This window comes from Artibeus jamaicensis, unplaced genomic scaffold (assembly GCF_021234435.1).
Source record: "Artibeus jamaicensis isolate MK-2021 breed Jamaican fruit bat unplaced genomic scaffold, CSHL_Jam_final contig_466, whole genome shotgun sequence".
Lineage (NCBI taxonomy): Eukaryota > Metazoa > Chordata > Mammalia > Chiroptera > Phyllostomidae > Artibeus > Artibeus jamaicensis.
Genome location: NW_026521844.1, coordinates 11,401,378 through 11,424,068, shown reverse-complemented (window position 1 = coordinate 11,424,068; position 22,691 = coordinate 11,401,378). Strand labels below are relative to the sequence as shown.

The 22,691-nt window shown below is 38.6% G+C and overlaps 2 protein-coding genes across 3 annotated transcripts in view; one reads left to right on the top strand and one right to left on the bottom strand.

The window, feature by feature from the left end:
- Positions 1–6,536, bottom strand: part of P2RY12 (purinergic receptor P2Y12) — a 47,248-nt gene extending 40,712 nt beyond the window's left edge. The window contains exon 1 of the mRNA XM_037136105.2: positions 6,442–6,536. The gene's annotated coding sequence lies outside the window, so the exon portion shown is untranslated. The remainder of the gene's footprint in view (positions 1–6,441) is intronic.
- Positions 1–22,691, top strand: part of MED12L (mediator complex subunit 12L) — a 315,205-nt gene that overhangs the window by 263,121 nt on the left and 29,393 nt on the right. For both annotated transcript variants that reach the window (XM_053667213.1, XM_053667212.1), the window contains 8 exons: positions 1,071–1,182; positions 4,260–4,349; positions 5,346–5,455; positions 5,871–6,006; positions 6,776–6,937; positions 8,709–9,071; positions 10,897–11,053; positions 14,589–14,809. In XM_053667213.1, coding sequence (XP_053523188.1) covers positions 1,071–1,182; positions 4,260–4,349; positions 5,346–5,455; positions 5,871–6,006; positions 6,776–6,937; positions 8,709–9,071; positions 10,897–11,053; positions 14,589–14,809 — 1,351 coding nt within the window. The remainder of the gene's footprint in view (positions 1–1,070; positions 1,183–4,259; positions 4,350–5,345; positions 5,456–5,870; positions 6,007–6,775; positions 6,938–8,708; positions 9,072–10,896; positions 11,054–14,588; positions 14,810–22,691) is intronic.

The following is a 22,691-nucleotide window of genomic DNA, read 5'->3' as shown; positions in this document are numbered from 1 at the left end:
ATCATGCAGTAGGTGCTCTTATTATACACTTTTTACAGATGAAGAAATTGATGCGCTGAAAAGTTCAGTTAATCTCTTAAGGACACACCACTAAAGAAATTAAAAGCTGGGCTTCAGCCCAGGTGGTCTGGCTTCTAAGCCTGTCCTCTAAACTCCAGTCCATTCGGTAGAGACCTCCCTTTGAATGTATTTTGTTGCCTGATTGTTCCCTCATGCTTGGCAGCATTCAGTAACTAGCCAGATGACTCAACTCACTTCTCAAAGTGTCTTAGTTAATGGGAGATTGTGTGCCCTTCGCCTCACTTGCCACAGAGAGGACAAATGGTATTAAAATGTTTCAAAACGGCCCTTCCGAACTCAATCTCTCTCAGCTCTGCTGATATAACATGAAGTATTTTGGCCTCAGTCTCATTTTAAGCTTATCTTTCCAGTGTAGCAATTAGTTTATCAGTATGATTCATTAGTTGTTCTCCAATAATTGAAGAATTCTTAATAGAATTTTCACCAAATGTCTTACACGCCTTTTCAAGTTGAGCCTTTGAGGCTGGTGGGACTGCACACTGCAAGTCACACCAAACCCTCTCTGTCTGGGCTCCTCAGGCCCAGGTGCTGACTTCAGCCTTATCAATAAATGCTGCACTCTTTGGTCTTAAGAAATGTGCTGAAAAATAAAATAAGCACAACAATTGGATTGGCTTGGACCTTACGAGTTTTGTGTGAGAGGAATTTTTAAATTTTTTAATTTTACTTTGTGTATAAATTGGTATTGCTTCTTATGTGTATTTTTAAATGCAGCTAACTGATATAAAATAAAATCCTCTTCTCCATGCACCCCCCCCATGCACTCATTTGCAGTATGAATTTATGCTAGTTTTGGGAATGCCTTCAATATTAAATTATTTAGAAGCATTACAGTAGCTTTTAATATAATTAGTAGAGATATAATTTAACTCTCCATTTTCTAATAGTAAAATAAGTATGAATTAGTAACTCAAGGGCGAGGAATTGGTGTTGCGCAGGAAGTAATCCATTCTTTCTAACTGGATCTGCTATCATTACTTCCTTTGTAGTATGTCTCTTTTGAGTCAACAACCGTTCCTCTCGCTGGTTCTTACCTGCCTTAAGGGACAAGATGAACAACGAGAAGGCCTCCTAACGTCCCTCCAGAATCAAGTTAATCAGGTAAAGCAGCAGCCCCCAACCTTTTTGGCACCAGGGGCTGGTTTTGTGGAAGACACTTCTTCCACGCACCAGGGCGAGGGGGGTGGTTTGGGATGGTTCAAGCGCATCACACTTAAGCCCCACTCCTGCTGTGCAGCTCAGTTCCTAACACCCGCAGACCCATCCCAGTCTGATGCCCGAAGGTTGAGAACCCCAAAGATAAAGTATGGTAGAGAATTAAGCCCAGCAGATATCTTTCCAGTGGCATTTGTTTTCTTTTCAAATAATAAGATTAAAGTAATAAGGACACACCACAGTTTGACTGGATGCGGGGAGGCATATTCCATGCCCTGTTCTCCTACCAAGCATTGTAGTCACTATAAGATTAACAGTTTTATATTAACTATGCATTGGATAAAATCTACAGTCTATAAAAGAAACATTTTTCAACAGTGCATCTAACTTTGGCATATCTGCTCCTCTTCCGACCTTGCCTCAAGGGAGGGGCTCTGGAGCAGCCCTGTCCCTGTCGGCATGGCAGTAAGACCGGAATAGAGCTCCAGGTCCTAACTGGCTTCCGCATATCAGGCAGGGTCTCAGCTTGGGCCCTATAGATTCAGAAACTCGATTTTATTTTACTGCTAGAGCCAGACTGATGCCAGTCAAGTGCACAAGATACTCATTTAGAAATCAGAAGGCATTTTAGTTCTTTTATAAAGAATATGGACTTTGTCTTTCCACCAGCTACAATTCTTCTGGCACTCGCATTCTCTGTACCACAGGAAACTAGTGAGCAGATTAGCAACTGGAGATCATGGAATAGAGCAGTGTTTCAATCTTGTGGGGTGTTTTATCCTGCTGCAGAGCCCAGTGGAGCCCTCCTGTGGTGCTGGGGTTCTATGACACCACGTTTTTCCTTTGGGTGGTGTAGATAAACATGAACAGGGATGTTTACTTGGTTCTCCTATTGTCTCCTACCTTTGGATATGGCAAATCTATTCTCTGCCAGCAGCCAGAGTGATCCTTTTTAAATCACCGTGAACATTAAAAAGGCAACAAATTCACAGCCATCAACAACTGAATCCAAAAACAAAACAAAAACAACCCAAACAAACTAAGCAAACAACCAGAACAGGAACAGAAGCTTAGATATGGAGATCATTTGGAGGGTTATCAGCTGGGAAGGGGGGAGAATGGAGAAATGCTACAGTGAATAAGAACCATAATTGGTAGGAACAAAATAGACAGGGGGAAGTGAAGAACAGCATAGGAAATGGAGAAGCCAAAGAACTTACACGCATGACCCAGGGGCATGAACTGAGGGGGCAGTACTGCTGGAAGGAAGAGGGGTACCAGTTGAGGGGCCAAAGCAGTAAAAATTAGGACAACCGTAATACTATAATCAGTAAAATATAATATAAAATAAAACAATGTGGATCACATTTTTTTTTTTTTGGTAACCGAAATGCTGAAATGATTCTTACTATACCTAGAATAAAAATCAAAGTCTGAGCCTATAGGGCCTCCCATGAGATGGCATTGGCTCTCACTGCTCCCTTGATTCCTATTAGTCATGGCCTTGTGCGCTCCATTCTTTTCATAGTGGCCACATGGCTGTTCCTTGAACTTGCCAAGCAAATTCTCATTGTGGCACCTTTGCATCTTCTCTTCTCTTCACCCGGAAGGCTTTCCTCTCACATATGAGCATGGTCATCTCCCTCACTTCATCAGGCCTCTGCTCAGATACCACCTCCTTCGGGAGGCCCTCCATGATCACTCTAAAAATAGGACTGTGGTCATTCTCTGTCCCTTGTCCTGGTTCACACCATTTGTTACACCTGATTTATTGTTATTTGTCCTGCTCCTTGAATGTAAGCTTCATGACAACTTGTGTGCTTTATTAGCTATCATGCACCCTTAAGTCAGCCTTGGGAAATAAGGGAAGTATTCTTACCATGTGGTGTACTTACACGTCATCTGTTGGCGCTGGTATACTTTTGCATGTAACTCATTTCAACTCTTTTAAGATGATACTCATTATTTAACACTATTATTTCAAGAGCGGGCAGTGTGGGTTTCTTGGGAAGAGTTGTTTTTTTTGCTCATGCCATCTGGATCTGGGGAGTGGCCCACTTGAGCCATTTCTTAAGGAATCCTTCCCTTTCCCAAAATTACTCTGAATCAGTGAAGAAGCACTCACTGCATAAATTGATATACCACTTGACTAATGTACATATTGTCATATCTTTAAAAATTATACATATATATATAATCTATAGAGAAGACAAATCTATCAATAGCAAGATTCTACTTTAATAGTACACCAAAATAATATATTTGCTAGGATTCACATGTTCCTAGAAATATAACCCAAGCCTGGTATGAAATGTAATTTTGTCTGTCCAGTACTTATCTCTATAAGATCAAAGAACTGATGTGCACTTGACCCTTGAATAACATGAAGTTTAGGGGCACTCACCCTCATGCAATAAAAAATCTGTATAACTTTGCCTTGCGGAAACTTCAGTGGTCCCTTGGTGTATCCACAGGAGATTGGTTCCAAGACCCACCTCAAAAACCAAAATCAGCAGATACTCAAGTCCCTTATATAAAATGGCACAGAAGAGTACATTATAGTCGTCCTTTCACAATCCATGAATTTTCAACCTCCAATTAAAAACACAGTTTCGCAGGTGTGAAACCCAGGTTTACAAAGAGCCGACTGCATATTTATTGGAAAAAGCCACATAAAAGTGAACCTGCACAGTTCAAAGCCATGTTGGTCAAGGGTCAACTGTATTTAAGAAATAAGCTTTATTTTTGTTAGTGTTTAACTTGATGGTCTTCTAAAACATTTTTAAAGACTTGTCACTGAGTAATTAGAGTAGGTTCTTCCTCTACCTCCTAGAAAGGTAATGACAAAGAAATAGCCAGATTTCTGTCCTCATGGTGGAAGGGGAGGAAACTTTCAGTATTTGCTAATGGGTTAAACTGAAGTTATTTTCGACTGTCAGTGAAAAGCTCTGTTTAAATATTTAAAAAATATATTTTAATGGGAAACAAATTTGGGGGTTTTAAAATTTTATTGTCTGATTTAGATCTTAAGTAACTGGAGAGAAGAGCGATACCAAGACGACATGAAAGCACGGCAGATGATGCACGAAGCATTGCAACTTCGCCTAAATTTGGTAAGACACTTCTATGTGTTCCCTGAGTTAAACTTATCTAAAATAGCTTCCCACTTCTCCTACGGCCACAAGTGTTTGTGGCAAGGCGAGGCCTTCTGCTGTTTGTTCTCTGTAACTACTCCTGTCTCGCTAACCTTTTGTTTTCCGGGCTGCCCTCCTTCCTGTCTGGTCTGACCTTGGGCTTGGACTGCAGTCGTATTTTCAGCATTGATTGCCTTCTGCAACCCCTGCCCCAGAGAGTCTCTCCTTTTTGGCTTCTGCTCAGAGGAGGTGTTAGAGGACTATTATTTTGAGATGAATGTTAACCTTTACTATGCTTATTTAAAAACCATCTTAAAATGCCATTTAAGTCAACATTTTATCAAACATTCCATCAAATTGATCATAAAAACAAATCCTACCTGGAATGTCTACAGAAATTTAAAATTTCCTCACACATTGAACATTCCACTGAATCCCCCCTGCCGTCCCCAGCACTGGACAAGCCAGATGAAGGCTACTCCGGAAGATGGCTTGCCTGATATTGGGCAGCGGATTTTAACTTCATTCCCACGTGTGAATGAGTTGACCGCAGGCCAAGCCTCCTGCACATCAGTACTTTTGTGTTACTGGATATTTCCAAGTGTTATGACAACAGGCTTGAATTCCATTGTAATTGACAGCACAGAGTTGTAGATAATTGCATTACATGCTTTTGACCTATTCATCATGCAAGTGGGTGTCCTGAAAACTTAGGAATGAAAGAAAACTAATTATACTGGTTTGTAGTAGTAGTTATATGTGGATTTTCTACTGAAAGGAAACTCATTGCCCCAATCCTCTGCATTTTTAGGGGTCAGCTGTAATTCTTATTGATGATATGGCCATACTTGGGTGCTCCTTTTTTTCTTTTTTGAGCTTTTTCAAATTAACCAGAATTTGGCTACGTAAAGTGACAGGTTGGTATTTTTCTCTTTGACAAAGGGCACATTTTTTCATTGTACTGTTTATGTGCAGGTGGGAGGAATGTTTGACACGGTGCAGAGGAGCACCCAGTGGACAACAGACTGGGCGCTGCTCCTCCTTCAGATCATCACTTCCGGAACCGTGGACATACACACTAACAAGTACGTACTTACTGTTTCACCTTTAGTTTGATATACTGACGACAAATTCTGCTGCATCTTTTAGGTATCATTAAAAACTCTATGCCTTAACCCTGGTTGGTGTGGCTCAGTGGGTTGAGCACTCGCCTGCAAACCCAAAGGTACTTGAGTTGATTCCCAGTCAGAACACATGCCTGGGTTGCAGGCCAGGTGCCCAGTTGGGGGCGTGTGAGAGCCAACCAATCTCACATGTATTTTTTTCTCCCTGTCTTTCTCCCTCCCTTCCCCTCTCTAAAAATAAATACATAAGATCTTTAAAAAATAAAAATTCTGTGCCTTAAATAAAAATTCTCAGTTAGTTAAAAGTATCTTGTTTTTTTGTTTTGTTTTTGTTTTTGCTTTAAGGTGAAGATAATTATTTTCTGTCCCCTCTTAGTGAATTATTTACAACAGTTCTTGATATGCTGGGTGTTTTAATCAATGGAACATTGGCCTCTGACCTGTCAAATGCATCCCCAGGGGGGTCTGAAGAGAACAAACGTGCATACATGAATTTAGTAAAGAAGCTGAAAGTAAGTTTGTGACCTGCTTATATTATGAGCTCAAATTGTTTATGGATTTGTTATTCAGTACATTTTATCTAATTTACTACTCATTAAACTAAATGTTTTTTGTTGCATTCAAGTTAACTGGTACCCCAAAGTAATAAGCATATAACTAGATGATTTTTCTTTTAAACTTTTATATTCATAAAACATGTTTAAATTTTTAAGGAAGTTTAGAAATGCATCACCAAACGTCTAACCCAAATGCCAACATTAGATTTAGGATAAACTTGGGCGTGGACTAGCACATGCAGTTGAAAAATAGTCAGTTGTATTGATAGTTCTAAATCTGATTAATTTTACTAACGACTAACACAGTCTTTGAAATAAATTGTAAAAAAAACAGCACAGGAAAAAAATTAATATATCGGATGACCTTACAATAAAATAACTAACAGTTACCTTGTGGTTTGACTCTGCATTCGAGAATGTGTTCGGTGCTGCAGCTCCTGACTTCTGATTGCAATTACTACCCAGGATTTTTGTCATTTCAGCACTATGACATTGTTGCGTAACAAGAGTGCCTTTTTATGTCTTCTGTTGTCTACCAGAAATGAAGGAAATGAAACACACTCACTACTCTAAATGAGAGCTGCACCATAGACCATGTTCCAAGTTAGAGAACTTTGCAGCTATCTAAAAGGAAATGTCTCATAAGGGAACTTCCTTCTTGGTAACTTTTGCCTTCATTGTTATTTCTATTCCACTTCTCTTTTCTTTCTCTCTTTTTTTTTAGAAAGAGCTGGGAGACAAGCGGTCTGAAAGTATTGACAAAGTTCGACAGTTGCTACCTTTGCCAAAACAGACATGTGATGTCATCACTTGTGAACCTATGGGTTCCTTGATTGACACAAAGGGAAACAAAATTGCTGGATTCGACTCTATAGATAAAAAACAGGCAAGAGTAAATGTTTGTTTCTCATATATATAAACTTATAAAAACAGAATTATCTTCTTGTCTTTCTGTAAAGCCTGTAAAACATCTTCATATTAGTTTCCTGATTTTTAAAAGCATATTCATATCATTGAAGTGTAATGGTTATTGGTATTATTGTAAAATAAGTCACATCTTTCAAGAGCTTCATTTAAAACTGTATTTGAATTAAGTGAATTTATATAAGATATTAAACAGCATTTTCTATAATACAGAAGAATAGTATGTGACACTTTCAATGAACATGAGCAACGACAGGTTTCCAGAATGACAGAGATGAAAGACAGTGCTCCTCCTACCATCCAGAGGTAGATGGACAGTTACAATTCGGTGAGATTTGGGTGCCGTGTTACAGAGTGTTAGGGGACCCTGAGAAGGAGCCGTCACGCTCAGATGAGAGGTTGGTCATTGGAGCAGTGTCTCCAGGTAAATTGGCACTTGAATCATTTTTGAAGGCTTCAGAGTTAGCTGGGAGATGGGAAAATGTGGTACAGGTAGAGTTAGCTGGGAGATGGGAAAATGTGGTACAGGTAGAGTTGGCTGGGAGACAGGAAAAAATGTGGTACAGGTAGAGTTAGCTGGGAGACAGGAGAAAATGTGGTTTATTCAGAGTTTATTTAAATAAACTCTGAACAGGAGTTTATTCAGAGATGTGGAAAGCTATGCTCATAGAACAAATGCACTGCTGCAGTGATTCAAAACACCTTGAGTACCAAGGTGTACCCATGCATTCGTGGAGAGAGAAGAAGCTAGAATCGTGAGCAAGTTGCATTTGCAGTACCAGTGGGCTCTCAAGTGGTGAGACATTTAGAAGCGTTTGGGGATGTGGTCTTGGCACCCAGAAAAGAAGTCTAATCTCTGGACATAATAGGAAGCATGCAGATGGGGCTGAGCCTTGGTTTTGGGTGAAGCCACTCACGGAAGAAGAGCATGTGTGGATAATAACAGGAACACTCATATTTTCTGGTGTGCCTGAGTAGTTATTTTCAGGGTCATGTTGAAGAAGAGTATTTTCAAATTGTTATGCCAGGGTAGGTTCTATGGGACATCACCAATTCATGTTAAAAATAAACTGTTTGTCGAAACAGAATAACATTTTCTCCTCTGAATTCAGTAGAAAGAAGCTTGAGTTGAAAGACTATTTCTACCTGCTGGTACAAGTTAATTCTGTAATAACATGACTTAACTCTTCAGAGACTGGCCTACTAAGTACATGAAAGGTGCCCATATAGAGTCAAGTCCATACGTGTTTGCGTTGAAGTTTATCTGAGCTCAGTGAGAGGCTGAATGTAACTTGACTGTTAAGTTTTATTTTATCCTAAAAGCAGTAAATGTTTTATCCTAAAAGGTTTATAACTGATCATAATTTAGTATAGTAAGATCAGCTTTGTAGCATTTCTTAGATATTATTTTTTGCTTAAAGAAAAACTAAATGAAAAAATGCCATTTTATAGTAGCAAGTGCTGGACTTGTCTAGTGTTACAACCTGAACAGAACCTCAGTGGTATAAAGAACCATAGAACTGCATTTTAAGGTGTGGATTCTAACCTCTGACCTGTCGTAATGTAGCTGTGTTCCCTGGACTAATTAATCAGTTAGCCTGTCTGCTGTGTGCTAAAGTTCTGTCCAAGGCCCATACCAGCCAACATGTTCTCTGAATCCATGTCCTCAGAGAGTCTGGCCTCCAATCAGGAAAAGATATGAATGCATGGTCATAGACTGTTATTTTACACAGGGTCTCCAGGTGTCCACAAAGCAGAAGGTGTCCCCATGGGATTTGTTTGAGGGTCAGAAGAACCCAGCGCCTCTGTCCTGGGCCTGGTTCGGGACTGTCCGAATGGACCGTAAGGTGATCAAGTATGAGGAGCAGCATCACCTCCTTCTGTATCACACACACCCCATGCCCAAACCCCGGAGTTACTACCTCGAGCCGCTGCCCCTGCCTCCTGAGGAGGAAGAGGAAGAGCCCACATCTCCCATCTCTCAGGAACCAGAGAGGAAATCAGCTGAGCTGTCAGATCAGGGAAAAACCACAACAGATGAGGAGAAGAAAACAAAGGGAAGGAAGCGCAAGACAAAATCAAGCTCAAGAGTCGATGTAAGTACGGGAAGTAGAGGGATCTTTGGCTCGTGAGTGTCTGGTAGAAGATTTACTAGTGTCCAAATTATATTCCCAGCAACATTGCTGAAAGTAGTAGAAGCCTTTTTGTAAGAATTATGCTAATGAGGTGCTGTCATAATTAACAAAATCAGGATTATAGCTCTTGATTTTTCTTCCTCCACATTTCATAACTATTTAATTTTTGGCTTCCATTGTGAATAATATTTAATATTTCAGTACCTCGTAATTTCTCAAATTTAGAACTTTTTCAGACCTATAAAATCTCATCCTCTATATTTTTTTATTATAAGTCATGTCTAAAATAGTTACAGTTGGTAACTATTTTGAACAGTTGGTATCTGTAACGTATTAAAAGGAAAAAGAACTTTTTGCCTTTCTCTCGATAAGTCTCCATCTAATATATTGAATAGGATATTTCTGAGATTTCAGTTTACCATTCCACCATACTCTCCTGTATAGTCTACTTATTTACCATATTTTGATACATTATACGAGATAAAATAAACATAATCTAATACTATTTCACTTATTGTTTGCCTATTAGCCTCCCCTACTTACAGCAACATATTCTTGAAAAAAAACCCAGAAATCTGTAAGATGGTAACTCAGAAATAATTTTATAGAACTTACAGAATCAATATATAAAGTACATTTCCTTTTAACCTCACCTGAAAAATACTTGAGAGCTGATTTGAGACATTTTTCTATGAAATTCAAGGAAATGTTTTTGCTGTGCAGTAGAAAAAATACTTACAATTTAGTGTTTAGAAATCATGTTTACTTAATGTTGTTGTTTGTGTCCAAGCCCATGTGTATTTTTCTCTCTGATAGCTTGGTGATTAGTATTATTCTAGAATTGATCACCATGATTTTCAGATGTCACCTGAATGTCAGTGCCATCTTTTCATGTGGTCTTCCTACCAGTATTCCTTTGTCTTGAAGGAGTGCTTAATAAGGTCCAGACTGCCACTCCCTGAAATCTGGGCCTCCCAGCCCGTCCAGCCACACAGATGGACTTCTGTTCTTTTCAGGTGTAAAAGACCTAAAACTCATCTCATTCCCCAAGTGAGTCTTGGTCATGTCTCCTCCTCCCACACTACTCCTGAGGCTGCCTCTTCCCAATGGGATGTAGTACAGGTTTTAATGTCCTGACATTTGTTTTTCCTTCATTCTTCAGGGCTGAACTAGAGAAGGAGGGGTGGCAGGGGAATTGAGACATGCAATTGTGACCCTGAGAGACTTTTGGTTCCTGTAAGGAAGAGGAAGCCCTGAGCCAGAGGCCTGGAGTGCAAGGGGGATGATTGCGTTTGCAGGATAGGGGTGGAGTCTGCTCCTACACAGTGCTGTCTTCCGCATTGGAATACATACCATCTAGGCTGGCTGGTTCTGAAGTATTGTGGGCCTTTGGCATGAATCCGATGCAGACCCCATGTATCAGGAAGACCTTCTAAGATGAAACGATTGGGAGACTGCAACTAAAAATGCTCTTTCAGCTGTGGTCGGTGGCACATACTGATATTTTAAATGTGCTTTTAGTATTTTAAAAACAAAGTTTAGAAAAGACTTTTTTCCCATCTTCCTCCACTGTAACCAAGTACATTTTAATCAAGGAAAAGCTTTTAATTTAAAAGAGTATTTTGCAGAGATATATGGAGACTCCTGCCTTCCCTGTCCCCATTTATAAAAATAGCCTTACTTACTGAGATAGGAGTTACCTCTAATAATGAGATGCGAAGACTTTGCATTCATTATCTGTGTGCTGTGTGGAGTTAAGTAACTTTTTTTTAACTTTATGTTGAAGGAGTACCCACAGAGCAACATATACCGAGTGCCTCCTAATTACTCGCCCATTTCCTCCCAGATGATACACCATCCACAGTCTACCTTGTGGGGCTACAACCTCATGGGTCAGCCCCAGCAGCCTGGCTTCTTCCTTCAGAACCAGTCTCTTACTCCAGGTATGTGAAGAGCACAGTCATGTCACTGGAGATGGAAGGAAGCTTGACCATCTCATGTGTGGTTTCCTTGCTCTTGAAGTTCAGGAGCTGAGTGCTCAGCTGACATTTCTGCAGTTCTTTTCTTTCCTCCTAAACATTTTTGTCCTCCTAAAATGAAGTTTCAGTTATGAGTTTGTGTGCTGATTGTGAAATCTTTCTCCAGTGCTGTGAGGACAGTAGCCACTAGTGAAAGTCTTAAGCTGTGAGTTATACAGTTGTTCAAAGTTTTATGTTTTGAAATTTGTGTACATTTTTATCAGATATAGTTCTTACCAGCATTTTAAAGATTAGACAGTATTACACAATGTTTTAAAAATATTTTCTTATGTTTTGAGTTTTAAATTATTTGTGCTATGATGGATTTCAGAAATTTAGTTCAGCAAATGATTGAGATATTATCAGCAAGGAAAACTACCATATCCAGAGTAAACATTCCTTACTTTAGTATTGCTTTGATTCAAGCTTAGGTAGTTTTACATCTGGAATGAAGTTTTTTTTTTAATAAAAAGTACTCTTAGTTAGGAAAGGATGTAATTTTCTTTCTAAAATATAGTTTGCCTAGGTTAGAAAAGTGGATTATTTTGAGCTCTCAGTCTGCATTTTGTTAGGATGTGCCATTCTAATATGTTTTTACTTATTATATTCTGTAGTATAGTAATTTTTTTATTGTAAGTTGAACATGACATTTTGAGGCCTAGGGAAGAAAATACTTATTCTTGTTTTAGAGCAGTGGAGACTCCGTGTTTTGTCCTACAAATTAGTAGTTTTGAGAGCTGGTCTAGGTGTTGCAGTTCTATTTTATAATCTGGCTCTTCTGTTTTCCTGCTGTCTAATCTCAGCCAACTCTTAATTTCTGAGTGCCTGATCATTTTATAGCTTAATCATCTATAAAATGGATATGCTGTCATACACCTTCATGGGGTGGGTGATTCGGTTATTCATATCAACAAAAAAATATTGGGCATGAGGGTATGCAGTAAACAAGGTAGGTAAAATGCCTCTTTTTTTTTTAAGTATATATTATACACACATACACACATGTGTGTGTGCATAGTGTAAAGTAAATTTTTTAAATGTAGCACACAGAAGATAGCCTGACACACCAAACATGTTAGGTAAATGGTCCAAATGCATTCTCACTTGAGGGCAGTGCTCCCACAGTCCTGTGCCCAGAGTGCTGTCCCTGGGACATCTCCATGGCTTCCTGCCGGCCTCCCTTGGGTTTGCTCAGATACCCCTTTCTCAGCGAGGCTTCTGCCAACCACCCCGTGCTCTCTTCCCCTTGCCTTCTTTCTCTTCCTCCACAGTAGCTGCACTTGCTTTTATGCTATATAGTTACTTCTCAGCCTGATCTAGAATGTTATCCTCTTTGAGTGCAGGTGTTTTTACATTTTGTTTGCTGTAGGGTCCCCAGAACTTACAGCAGCATGTAAGTAAGCTCTTAAGAAGTAGGCTGAGTGAATAAACACAGACTACAAAGAACAAACTAGACTTGATAAATGTGGAAAATAATACATGATAGTCCCTTCTTTTGACTTCCTGTTTAATTCCAAGGTCCTGTGAAGTTTCTGTCATTTTCAGCTTTGTAGATAATAGAGTCAAGTACAAGGACTAGCTGTGAATGAAGGCTAATTACTTCATAAAGGCACATACCCTTTCACCCTAGAGTGCTATTAAAGGTATTTGTAAGTTGGGGGGCTTGGGTATTAGGTTAGTCCTGGGTATGATAACAAGTAAGAAAAAAGTTGGAAGAAAACAACTATTTATGAGGGTTGGATGTGTCAAATAACAGATTTTCATAAAAATATGAGTCTTATAAAATTAAGAAAACATATGTACAACATGCTTCCATTTATATGTACCCTATTTTGCCATGTATAATATGTATTTTTATGACCAAATTTTTGAGATGTGTATTATATATGGGAATGATTACATACCAGGGGTGTAACAATGGGCATAATAATCCCATGTAGAATGCACACAGAAATGTGGGTGCGCATTATACACAGTGAAACACGATACTTAAAATGCAAAATAGTGTTTCTGGGTACACACAGACACTCCTTTACCAGTCTCTCTTGTTTATACACACCCATGTGGTAAACTTATAAGGGGATGTATCGGAATAATAAACATCAAATTCAGAATAGCATATGGAGAAGGGGAGGAAAATAATTAGCTAGGCATATACAGAGGCTTCAACCATATTTTTAATATTTTTAATTGATTTGGAAGAGATTACAGAAAAGTTAGAAAAGAAATTAAAAGAACATAGACTGTGGTCTTATCTTTAAAAAGAATGTTCCTTAATTTTAAAATGTGTCCATTGAGCTTTTATGTATTAGTTCTAATTCTTGCTTCAGCCTTGCCATATGTTGCCGAGACTTCCCATTTTTTCCCAAATGACCATGAAGTACTTCTCAATTACTTTGTGAGTCATGTTGCTGGTTGTGGTGCTGAGTATTTAAGAAAATGTTGGTTTTTCAGGTAAACAGCTTTAAAATGTTTGTTTCTATCATATAACTTCCTTTAAAAAGATGAAGCGAATGAGGGATTGGCACCCACTTTGAAGTCAGTGAATGTTGAATGTTTTTTCCCCTTTGAACTCTTAAAGACATCCGACAGATTGCATATGCAGACTGTTCAAGGATGTTCCTTGGTTTCTTAGCATCACTATAATCAACATTTCTTACTTCATTTGTAGCCTTCAAAAAAGATGTGTTTTACTTTTAAAATCAAGGTATTTTTAAGTTTCCAAGCATTTCAGGTTTTTAAAGTATTTTCATGCCTCTGTACTATAAGATAGGCATTTTCATTTCTTATAATAAAGAAGATTAAAGTTCTGCCTTGGTTGGTGTGGCTCTGTGGATTGAGTGCCAGCCTGAAAACCAAAAGGTTGCCGGTTCAATTCCCAATCAAGGCACATGCCTGGGTTGCAAGCCAGATCCCCAGTAGGGGGTGCACAAGAGGCAACCACACATTGATGTTTCTCTCCCTCTCTTTCTCCCTCCCTTCCCCTCTCTAAAAATAAATACATAAAAATCTTTTTAAACAAGAAGCTTAAATTCTGTGAGCTTTAAACTTGTTTAAAATTAGGAAGGGTTTCTGTGCCTGGCTTAGGACACTTGGCAAAGTGCATCACAAAGGCAACACGTTTTCTGCAAGTACTATGTCCCTTAGGGCTGGCCTTCCATCATTTGAAACCCACATGATTCTGGAAGTATGCCAACGTCTTTGCTTCAGGCATTTCACTTTACCAGTTCAAGCAGGCCTCTGTGAAGCCTGAAGCCATTCCAATATTATAATTCACTCCCATATCACCCTCCCATGCTTTGGAAATTATGCAGTTCTTTTATAGCAATGGGCCACTGCCTTATTTTCTATTTTGCTTCTTAAGCGAGGCCTTAGAGAATGAGGTTTCTGTGTTTTGATAAAATAAGGAAGACCGCTGCATTACTGTGTCGAAAGCCCTTTCTTCTGGTTGGTTTTACAGGTGGCTCCAGACTGGACCCTGCAGGCTCCTTCGTCCCCAGCAACACCAAGCAAGCTCTGTCAAACATGCTGCAGCGGCGCTCGGGCGCCATGATGCAGCCACCCTCCCTGCACGCACTCCCTTCGCAGCAGCAGCTGATGCAGATGAAGGCTCTGCAGCAGCAGCAGCAGCAGCAGCAGCAGCGGCTCCTCAGGCAGGCCCAGACCCGGCCATTCCCACAGGTTCGTCCAGATCCACAGTGGCGTCCCTCACACTCCATGGTGTCCTCTAGCTAGGGATGTGTGTGAGGGTGAGGCAGCTTCTTCCTGCATTTGTATCCCTGGCTACCTGGGGGACTGCAGGAAAAGCTCTCTTACACAGGTCGATAAACACGTTTTCTCCCTTCCATTTTACTCTTATCATTGATCAAATAAGAACCCAAAATGTCTTAGGTTCATTAAAAGTATGCCTTAAAGAAAAAAGAAGAGCTAAGGACTCTGATCACTTAGGTTTATAGGGGTGTCAAACTCATTTTTACTGGGGACCACATCAGCCTCATGGTTGCCTTTAAAAGGCCGAATGTAATTTTAGGACTCTATAAATGTAACTATTCCTTAACAGTTAAGTGAGAGCTTGGCATTGTCGCCAGGTAGAAACAAGGTGCTGGGCCAGATAAAACAAGGTGAGGGCTGGATTGGGCCCTGGGCCTTGTGTTTGCCACCTGTGAGTTAGAAGCAGCAGGACTTTCATCCTCGAAGTGACCTTCTCTGAGCACTCATTCAGTATTTTAATTGTTCAGTACACGTTCTGTGCTCCTGTAGTTCACTCTTACATATTATTATTCAGTTCACTACTTTGACGTTGTGTCTCAGGAGCCCTGATGTTTGTTAGGTTTTTTTCCTATAGTGACTGGGGCAGGCTGTGTTTTTATTGTGTACTTAATGAGCTGAATAGTTAATAAGCTGAATTACAAATAACTGTCAGTAGTGCATATCTTTAGATTAATTCTTGATTTATATTATTTCTGTGTTTATGCCCTGTAATCCATTATCTTTCACTTTTTAGATGATTTTAACAAAATAATGGTAGAAGTCACATAAAACTTGGTATAGACTCATGAAACCCTCAAATCTATACAAATACACTAAAATAAACAGGGGAGATTGTGACTTCTTTTTCTAGTTTCTATATATTTTTGTATTGTCTAATTTTTCTTGAAATTGCATTATTTTGATGATGATAGTAATAATAATTATATTTATAAGCAGCGAATACTGATGAAGCACTTACTATCGGCCAACACACTCCCAAGCACTTATAAAATGTACAGTTACCGTAGATCTCACCACAGTCCTATGAGCTAGGCATTTCTGTGGTCATCAAAGGAAGCAGCCATTCTTTAGGTGTATCCTACACTAAGAAGAACCACAAAATTTTCAAATTAGCAAGAAATTCCATTGCTTTTAAAAAATATTCTTTGTATTTTGCATAATTTTCCATGCATATCTCCACTGTATAACTTACAGTACGTCTGTGTCCTGTCCACCTAGTATTTGGAGTGTTGGGGATACAAGGGTTAGTTTTAGTTAGACATCCTTTAAAATGATTCCTTTCTTACCTGTGTTATAAAGACAAGAAAGAGGAAACTAGCTGAACTGCACGTGAATGCAGGCAACAGTCACTACAAGCTTGTATCGCCCTGCACTCTGGTGCCGCAAACTCTCTGGATGGCAGGTAAAATGGCAGCTATTTGCCTAAGTTGCTTCTTATACAGAAAGGATGAAGATTTGATTAAAACATTTAAAAGGGTTTGACGATACTTAAATAATCAGAAAGTTTAGAGCCATTTAAAGCCTCAGTGGAATTTTTGCTTTTCTTGGGGATGATTGTTTCATTTTTTATGAAGATACCGTATTTTTCAGACTATAAGATGCACCTTCCCTTCCCACACTCCCCCTCAAATTTGGGAGGAAAATGGGGGTGCATCTTACAGTCCAAATGCAGCTTTACATTTACATTCGTGAAATACTCTATTATTTGTTATTAAATATTTTACCACACTTTTTGCTTCAAAATTTTTTTCTATTTTCCTCCTCTAAAACCTAGGCGTATCCAAAAAAATATGGTCCAAAAAATACAGTGAATTAAAATTTTACTAGAAATTGAGTAACCATCTTACTAGTTCCCTTTTAAAGTAATTTAAACCTAACTAAAATTTGCCTTCCAGTAAGTTTATGTAGTCTTTCATGTCTGCCTTTTTATCGCAACATATAATTTGCCTCATTGATTGCCCAATTTCAAATATTACTGCTAACTTCAGTTTTAAGTTGATGTAGGTGGTTCCTAGTGTCAGGGAAAAGCTCACTGAGAAACACATCTTCCTGAAAAGGTTATTTCCCCATGGCAAGCGATTTCCCCAAAGGCAACTGTTTTTTGTTTTTTTTTTTTAAGGAACTTAATAGAATAATGTGCATGTAATCAAAGACATCTTGTATATCTGGAGAAGGCAGGCTTATGACCCAAAGCATACCTGGAGGGCCCCATTAATGCCACACTTTCCTCTGACCACCCACAATACCCGACTCCATTCTTTCCCACCACCTGGAGTTAAACTGCCTGTACTAAAAGGAATGAACTGATAGTTCTTTCTTTTCTAACCAATTCTTTTGTACCAACTCTGTCACAGTGTTGGACTTTTTCTTTCTTCTTTTTTCCTTTTGAGAAATCAGGCATCCCTTCTTCAAGTAGTAAAAGTTCAACTTCATAATACTGCTTGTACAATACTCATCCCCCCCCATCTTATTTTTTAACAGTTGGAACTCACATTAGAGTCTCTGAAGGGCTCTCAGAAGCAAATACATTTTTTTCTTGATCATCGTTCTTAAAGCGCTAGATAACTGAGGAAATAACATAAGGATGAGAACTGCATGCATGGTGCAGTCATCTGGTTGAGTGGTGCTGCTCAGAGTGAATGAGATTTGCTTGTAGCATCTGCCCTGCACCTAGGAGGGTGTGTCCTAATAGGTCAGGTACAAACTATTAATACACCTGAATCTGGCCAAATACATTTTTTTCCTGTGGCAGAAAAAAATTCTTGTGCTAATTCTTAAAAGCCTAGAATAAAAACAATTAAATGGCATATAACTGATACTGATAAATTGTTTATGATATGATTCTGGCTTCCATTAGTTCTAATAAATACAGACATTATATTCTTCATGATAGAGGAACATTGATACTAATTCTGGCAGGGGCATTTTCTCAGGTCAGATGCCTACACACAATGCGATTCTCTCTAGCTACATAACTTTTACGGTTTTTTATAGGGAAAATTATATTCTCATTTTTCTTCTTATCCTAGCAATTTTCTAAGTACGGAAATTCATTTTCTTAAATGTAACTAATGTGTTGGAGAATTTCCATTTATCTTAACCTTGAAGACTGACCTTGGAATTTTAGCAGATGCTTTTAAAGATTGACAGCTTTCCCCAGGCCTTGGATGTGCCTGCTTCCCAGGCCAGTTGTCTACGAATCCCATGGTCGCCACCCTCTTCTTATAAGATCAGGCATTTGAGTCTCAAAATATTTTGTATTATCTTTTCATTCACTCAGGGTAGAAATCTATGGGGTGTTTATTGAGCGACTCCATATTTTGAGTGTCTGTTTCTCAAAGCCCAGAGCTAACTAGCAGCCTTCGCCTTCATCTCTTCCCATCTAAGGAAACAAGTTGACGTATGTAGAAAGCATCCAGTCTTAGGTGGTGCACAGTGGAATTCAGAATACCATTATAAAATAACTCCAATTCTGCTGCAGAAACTGAATATAAGTTTCAGTTGGTCATGGAATTTTCTATTACAGACCATCTTATATTTCCTCAGGAATGTATTAAGACATTGGTATAGTGTCTATAAAACAGATGCTAAACAGTAATATTGGATGTTGTAAGGTATTTTTAATCAAGTTATCTATGTAATGATTGTTATATAATCAAATGTATTTTCTTATAGCTTTACTGCGTATCAACATGCACAAAGATGTTTTAGCAAGGAAACTTGTTTTCGTTCTTCTTAGTTACAGTCTTCATCCCTTTCCTCTTCATTCCTTTCTCTGTGCCTTGTTTTAAAATGGGACTCACTATAGTGACTGTTATCTTTCTATGCCTCAGAGCCTCACGTATAAAATGGAGCCAATGCAATATTTACTTTATAGGGTTCTTGTGAAATGAATTATTTAATGTATTTGACAGCACTTAGAACAGTGGCTGGCTGTGGTAAGTGCTCAAAAAATGTTAACTGCCATAGTTATTATCACTGTTTTATTACAGTTATTTTATGGTTGTATTATTTCAGAAAAAAATTCCTATCCTATAAAAATATTTATTTTCTTAAATATGTTAAGAATTAAAAGAGAATAAAACCACATTAAAGGCTTTACTTGTCTAATTGCATTAATTATCCCTCGGTGGTCACCAGTAAAAGAGACCAATAAAAAGGAATGTTGTTTAGTTTTCCTAATAGCCATTTTGGTTTCTTAGACCTGTATGTTTTCACTGTCTAAATTCTGTGATACAAACTTCAGAGGGGCTGATTCCAATTTCAGAATTAGAAAGTGTACTGTATTTTTTTTCTGTATAGCCTATGAGAACTATTACAAAATATAGAATGGTGGTTCCATAACAATTCAAAATGCTGCTTACATTGTTTCCCAGTAACCTTTTTTATATCCAGTATTTTTCTTCTAACAGAAGGAACTCCCTTCCCCACCCCTAGTACATCCATCTTCTGGGGAATGAGCTTTTTCACAGAGGAAAAAGGACTTAATTTCATGCCTTGGTTTATGGTATCATTTTACCCTGATTTCTCCCTTTTCGTGCACAAAATCATTTTGTGTAATAATCAGTGCCAGACAGTATGAGTCCAAAGGAAGATAGACAAAGATATATTTAGCTTAAATGGATGGAGAAAACTATGAAAGGGAGCAATTGGTTATAGACTACAGATAGTAAATTGGAAGGATTTTCCTGACATTAGAGAGGAAGATTACTGTCAGCAGACAGAAATGATGTGCCCAGTTGTACGTCGTAGTTATTTGTAAGAACACTAATTTATCGCCAGTGGAGCAGGTGCCATTATTATGTATCCAAATAAAGGCCTTGGGTAACTTAATGAAAGAGCAGTAATGGCTGAGTGAGAGGCTCCCAAAGTTGTTAACTTCATAGCAAAAGTGAATCCCACACTGCTAAAAACATGCCTCTTGGATTGATGAAGCCAGTTTAAGAGGATTAACCGAACTTTTTGGATTTGGTATCACCTTGAACATCTGTTTTCTTCTTTATTCTGTAGTGGTGTTTCTGCATTAACATGCAGAGAATAATAGAAAATCATACAGGAAACACTGATGTACTTACCACCTAGTTTTATTAAAAATGTTTTGCCATATTTGCTCTAAAGCACTTTTTTAAAATAAATCATTACAGAGATGGATAAGGCTCCTTGCTCTCATTCTGTTCTTTCCATCCTATAAAGTAGTAAACCATGAATTTAGTGCTTTTCTTTCTTAATGTTCTTACTTTCCTATTTTAAACTCTATAATAATCTTGCACATGTTATTGTATTGTTTCACAGCTTTTGTAATGTGACCAGTTGTTAATTATATTAACTTTTTATACTGAGTTTTATTCATTTGGTCTGATTGGGGGCTATTCCATTATGAATAATAGCACCTAGTCTCCTGTCGGGGATCACTGGGGTTACTTCCAATGATTTCTAACTGTTAACAGTGTTACAGTAAACTCTTTTGTACATTTCCCCTCTGTGTTTGGAGAGTTTTAGGGTTTGTACTTGGAGGCGTGTTTTTCTTGCTCCACATCCTCACCAACCCTTGATATTGTCAGGCATTAGTTTTCTCATTCAGGACAGGTGAAATGGTATTGTATCATGGCATTTTAACTTGTATTTCCTAATTACCTGAGAGTTTAAGCATTTTTTATTATTCTACTAGCTATTCAGTTTTCTCTTTATAATTTTCCTAATTGTATAATTTGAGCATATTTCAAAATAGTTTGGTTTTTATTTGGTAACGGTAGGCAAAATAGTCTTATTGAAACAAACCTTGAGTTTTGACAATTATCTTTAATGCATTTACTCAGAGAGTGTAATTTATAAACATCCCAGTGAAAAATGTGAATGTAAGAGAACTGAAACCACCGGGCAGTAAACCCCTTTATTTTGCTCCATGAGTGGAAACCATGTCCACAGAAGTGGGCACTTTGCTTATTACTTATGATCTGGTGTTTCTCTATTTATATGAATGATAAGGACGGTGCTCGTTGTACTTGCTGCAGTTGTCATTAGGCAATTAGAATGATCTAGAAGATGGTGTGCGCAGCACCATTTTTGGAAGAGAGGGGAGCAGATTGGGGTGGAGAGATGAGAGAACAGATCACCAAAACACAGGTGGTTGTTGGATTTAAAGCAAATGTAAAGATGCAATGCATATATGCCTACACCTCAAGTCGTGACAATAGATATTATTTGCTTGGGAAATTCCTTCTATAATTTCTAGCTCTTAATATAGTAAAATACATTTTCTATTAGGGTTGAGAATCCTGTGCCTCATTTCTGTCTCGAAAGCTCAATGAACAGAAAATTTTTAGTGTCTCAGACAAAATGTCACTTAGAATCTGTTTGTAAAAATGATTAAACAAGAGAATTATTTATGTGAGGAATAGGAATTTCCCCCAAGCATTATTTCTGTTTTTCTAAATCAGATTCCTGATCAGCGTGTAAGCTTTGGTGGCACTGTAATACTTGTTACAGTGTAATATTTGATTGATTGACTAGTTAACCTGATACTCTACTTTCATTTCATGTACTGGGGCCACACCTACCTAATAACAAGCTCCAGCAACATATGACCTGTGGACTTGTTCGCTTAACGCCCATCCGGTGTGACCCAGATGGCCTGAGCTGTCCTACTGGCTCCAGGCCCAGAAGGATGCAGGCTCCCCGCTGTTCACTGGGGAGCCCGCACCCCTGCACTGCAGGAAGTGTCTGTGTGTGATCTCTCCTCTGCCTCTTTTCCGTCACTGTTTAACCTCCAGGTTGTGCTGTTCCATTACAGGAATCTTACCATATTGTTCTTCAGTGTCCCAAGACTGTGGTGGTATCGTTTGTCATATAAATGAATAAAACCTCTGCAGGGCCTGGGTTTTTAAATCTTGACTCCCTGAAACATTGGTTTTGAAATGAAGTATTTCATATGTATTTTGGCTACCCACATCGTTAGGCTAAAAAAATTCTCATCTGTATTGTCTGCCGTTTTCTTGCTGTCCCCTTTCTGTAGGACTTCTGTAACTCTGCTGTCTCCCTTCTGGAAGACTTTGACAACATAATGGTAACACCCCTGCTGTCATTCCTTTTTCTTTCTTTTTTTTTAAGTAAACTTTTATAGCATTACTCTTTGAACATCAAAATGAGAAGCGGGTTGTTCTCCTATAGCTGGTAATAATTATAATCTTCATTTCACTGTTACTCGCTTGTTTTATGTTTGAGACTATAACACAAATCCATGAATGCATTGACCATGTTCAGTTAATGACATTTATTTCGGAAAGTTTTCCCCTTTGATTGCCTCATGATTTTCATCACACATGTGTATAGTATAGAAACCAGTGGACGTTCATGGCCTGGGCTTGGGAGCATAGACCAGTGTGCACACCTTCATCTCAGCTCCAGCTCTGAGCCCGTCTATTCCCGAGCTCTTGCTTCTCTCTGTGGTAACTCCCATCATCAGTGGAGGAACGCATGGCATGCTGACTCATAGACCAGTGCAAGATAGTGAAAACTGTGGTTATGAAACATGCCCTTCTCATCACATCCCACTTACTGCCTATTCCAAAATTCTCGACAGAACACATCATTTCAGTTTTCTTTCCGGTATGGAGAATATGTCTTTTCCAGCATAGATCTTGTGCATGCTTGTCATAGACTTCACCTCTACTGCTTTGCCTGGGCTAGCTAAGAATGCATGTTTTGCATTAAATTACTTATAGGTTTCTGTATCAGGTAGCCAACTTACAACATAAACCCAAGAAGCATTAGAATAAAAAAGAGCACACATCTC